Source organism: Tupaia chinensis, unplaced genomic scaffold, assembly GCF_000334495.1.
Source record: "Tupaia chinensis unplaced genomic scaffold, TupChi_1.0 Scaffold142100_1, whole genome shotgun sequence".
Classification (NCBI taxonomy): domain Eukaryota; kingdom Metazoa; phylum Chordata; class Mammalia; order Scandentia; family Tupaiidae; genus Tupaia; species Tupaia belangeri.
In genome coordinates, this window is record NW_006201951.1 from 1,859,307 (window position 1) to 1,862,822 (window position 3,516).

General features: G+C 67.8%; 1 protein-coding gene across 1 annotated transcript in view; it reads right to left on the reverse strand.

Annotated features, from left to right (window-relative positions):
* Positions 1–3,516, reverse strand: part of NOTCH1 (notch receptor 1) — a gene marked incomplete in the record, with an annotated part of 50,268 nt that overhangs the window by 10,003 nt on the left and 36,749 nt on the right. The window contains 8 exon segments of the mRNA XM_027766288.1: positions 1–404; positions 407–503; positions 1,232–1,344; positions 1,414–1,671; positions 1,869–2,001; positions 2,311–2,495; positions 2,616–2,769; positions 3,326–3,424. The exon segment at positions 1–404 is cut by the window's left edge and continues 83 nt beyond it. Of these exon segments, the coding sequence (XP_027622089.1) occupies positions 1–404; positions 407–503; positions 1,232–1,344; positions 1,414–1,671; positions 1,869–2,001; positions 2,311–2,495; positions 2,616–2,769; positions 3,326–3,424 (1,443 nt within the window).

Sequence of the window (3,516 nt, forward strand, 5' to 3'; positions counted from 1 at the left end):
GCACTGGCTGTGTCAGCGGCCGTCGCTGAAGTACTTCCAGCACTGCAGCGCCGGCGTGCAGTTCTTCCAGGGGTCATTGAAGTTGAGGGAGCAGTCGCCGCCGTCCCAGCCGCAGGCGTTGCTGTTGCACTGCGCGCTGCACACCTTGTTCCCGGCGTCCCCCAGGCACTCGGGCAGCTCGCAGGCCTCCTCGATCTGCGGCGGGGCGATATCGCGCCCGGCGCCGCCACCGAAGCTGTAGTCCAGGATGTGGCAGAGCAGCCCATTGAACTTGGCGGGGCACAGGCAGCGGTAGAAGGGGCTCTCGGCCGTGGGCTCGCAGCTGCCCTGGTTGTAGCAGGGGTTGCTGCCCAGGCAGGGGCTGCTGGCCGGGAACTGGCACTCGGGGCCCCCGAAGGCGCCCGGGGGGGGGCGCGCGGCCCGGGGATGCACGTGCCGCCGTTGAGGCAGCGCAGGCTCCCGCAAGTGCGTGCGTCGTTCTCGCAGGTGGCGCCCTCGAAGCCCTGCGGGCACGGGAGGGGGGTCAGGGTGGGCTCTCTCCAGGCGCCAGCATCCCTCCCAGCTGAGTGCACCTGCAACCCCTCCAATGACAAGAAAACCCTTTAGAGAGATTGGGGCGGCGAGGGGGTGGGGAGATGGAGAGGAGGCGCAGTGGGGGCCTGGGGACTTGGAGGGGCGCACACTGCCTAGGACCCTCGAAGCCCTGCGGGCACGGGAGGGGGGTCAGGGTGGGCTCTCTCCAGGCGCCAGCATCCCTCCCAGCTGAGTGCACCTGCAACCCCTCCAATGACAAGAAAACCCTTTAGAGAGATTGGGGCGGCGAGGGGGTGGGGAGATGGAGAGGAGGCGCAGTGGGGGCCTGGGGACTTGGAGGGGCGCACACTGCCTAGGACGCCAGCGATGACACCACGCCTTGACCAATCCACATGACAACCCAGCAGATGCCTGTCACATGTGACGCTGCCAATTGTTACCAGTTGCCCCCCCCCACAAGCCGGGCAGATGGAGCCTGGGAACCTCGGGAGGAGGGGCACGGAGCTCTGGACTCTCCGCTGGCCTAAGACTGCTTCAGCAGAAGGGTTCATTGGCAAAAGAAAGCCTCGTGAGAACTCAAGACCCTCTCGCTGTCTGGAAAGACGGAGGAAGTCCGAGGGTCGGGGACCTCAGGCTGTCCGGCTCCAGGGGAGCACACGCCGCCACGCTCAGACCGGGGCGTCCCTGGAGCACTCACCGCAGGGCACCTACAGATGAAGCCTCGGGGAGTGTTGGAGGCCACAGCACACACGCCCCCGTTCTTGCAGGGCTTGCCCTTGCAGCCATCGACAACTGACTCGCAGCGGCGCCCTGGGAGGGAGAGTGGCAGTGAGGCCCGGCCCGCGTCACGCCCGCGCCCGCCTGGCCCGACAGACCCACCGGTGTGGCCGGCGCGGCACTCGCAGTGGAAGTCGTTGACACGCTGCACACAGTTCTGGGTGCCGCGGGCGTCGCAGGGGTTGGACAGACACTCGTTCACGTCCCCCTCGCAGCGCTCCCCCACGAAGCCGGGTGGACAGGCGCAGCTGTAGCCGCCCACCTGGTCCACACAGGTGCCGTTGTTGAAACACCTGGGGCTCCGGGAGATGGGGTCAACCAGGGGGCTGCAGTCGTCCACGTTGATCTCACAGTGCACACCTGCAGGACCCGGGCGCCGTCAGGGGCCAGAGCGCAGCTGGCCAGGCCTGCGGCCTCCTGCGTCCCAGCCCAGCCTGTGCCGCCTGCTGCACAGGAGAGGCCTGGCTGGGACACCACCCCAGGCCCCTGCCCTGGTCAGCTCAGCACCGCCCTGGCCCACGGGACAGGGGAGCCCCAGCCTGCTTGCGTGTCCTCACCCTGGGTGCCCCGCGGGCAGGAGCACTTGTAGGCGTTGGTGAGGTCGATGCAGGTGCCCCCGTTCTGGCAGGGCTGGGACAGGCACTCGTCAATCTCCTCGGAGCAGTTGGCCCCGTGGTAACCGGCCACACACTGAGGGGACAGAGCGGCAGGGGCTGCTGACCCACCGCACACCCCTCCACCGCGCGCCCCTCCCTTGTCCCTCACACCTAGCAGGCAGGAAAACTCTTGCCCAGAGGGAGCGGACATCAGTCCTGGTCACTAGGACTGAGCAGGGCCGCAGGGCAAGGTCGGCAGAGGTCTGACCACGTCCCAGGCAGCCTTCCCTGATCAGCCCGCCCTCCCACACCAGCACCGATGAGCCCCGGTCTGTGAGGGCCAGGCTCGCCCAGGGCCCTGCGTGCAGCGAGACAGCCAGTCACCCCTCCAGGCCGGCCCCACCTGGCAGGAGTAGCCGCCCAGGTAGTCCGTGCAGCTGGCCCCGTTCTGGCAGGGGCTGGGAGAGCACTCGTCCACCTCGTCCTCGCAGTAGCTGCCTGTGTAGCCCGCTGGGCAGCGACAGTGGTGTGTGTGGCCGGCGTTCACGCAGAGCCCGCCATGCTGGCACAAGTGCGCAATGTCGGTGCCTGTGGGCACAGGTGAGTAGCAAGGTGAGGCCAGGTCGTCTCCTCCAGGCATGGCACCCTGATGGCCCCAGAGGGTGAAGGCCGGAGCAGGGAGGGAGCATGGGCGGGCACTGCTGGTACCTTGCTGCAGAGCCGCCACCTCGCAGGACACGCTGGGCACGTCGCAGTGGAGGCCGGTCCAGCCGCTGTGGCACTCACAGCGGTATAGCGTGTGGGCCTGCCAGCACTTGCCGCCGTTCTTGCAGGGCGAGGAGTCGCACCAGCGCATGAGGCTCTAGGGACATGCAGGGCCAGTTGTGCTCGCCACCCCACGGCTCCCATGAGTGGGCCACTGCCCATCCAAATGACGTGGAAACAGGCCACGGATGCCTCCCCTTCTGCTCTGGGAGTGGCCCGGGGCTAGGTCTCTCCCTGGCCCAAGCAAGCCCACACTCGCCTCTCCCTGCAGGCTTCCCTCCGAATCAAAGCTCTGAGAAGCTCCTTGCACCTGACGCTCCCCGTGGGACTGACGAGAACGTAAGTTTAACGCTCTCGTGCAAGTCTCGCGCAGGGCACCTCCCCACATTGCTGGCCCCTGCCCTGGCTCCGGGCACCTGCTGGTGGACCTGCGTGCACCTCCCGTCTCATCTCCAACACCCCGCGGTGGCCTGGCCCAGGCTGGAGGGTTGACATCCCGGGAGGGTATGATGGGATGAGCTCCCTCCCCTCCCCGACCCAGGGCTATGGTGCGGTGGCCGGAGCCAACGTGAGGGGCCTGGGGCGGCTGTGAAGATGCACGCGGGCTGGTGCCGCCTGGGCCACCTCCTGCCCGAGCCCACAGCCCCGCTCACCTGGCAGTTGAGGCCCGTGTAGCCCTGGGGGCAGGTGCACCTGTAGGTGCCGTAGCTGTCCTGGCAGGTGCCACCGTTCAGGCAGGGCCGCGAGTCACACTCGTTGACGTCATGCTGGCAGTAGCTGCCCGTGAAGCCGGATGGGCACACACAGGTGAAGGAGGTGATGCCGCACCAACAGCGGCGCCCCA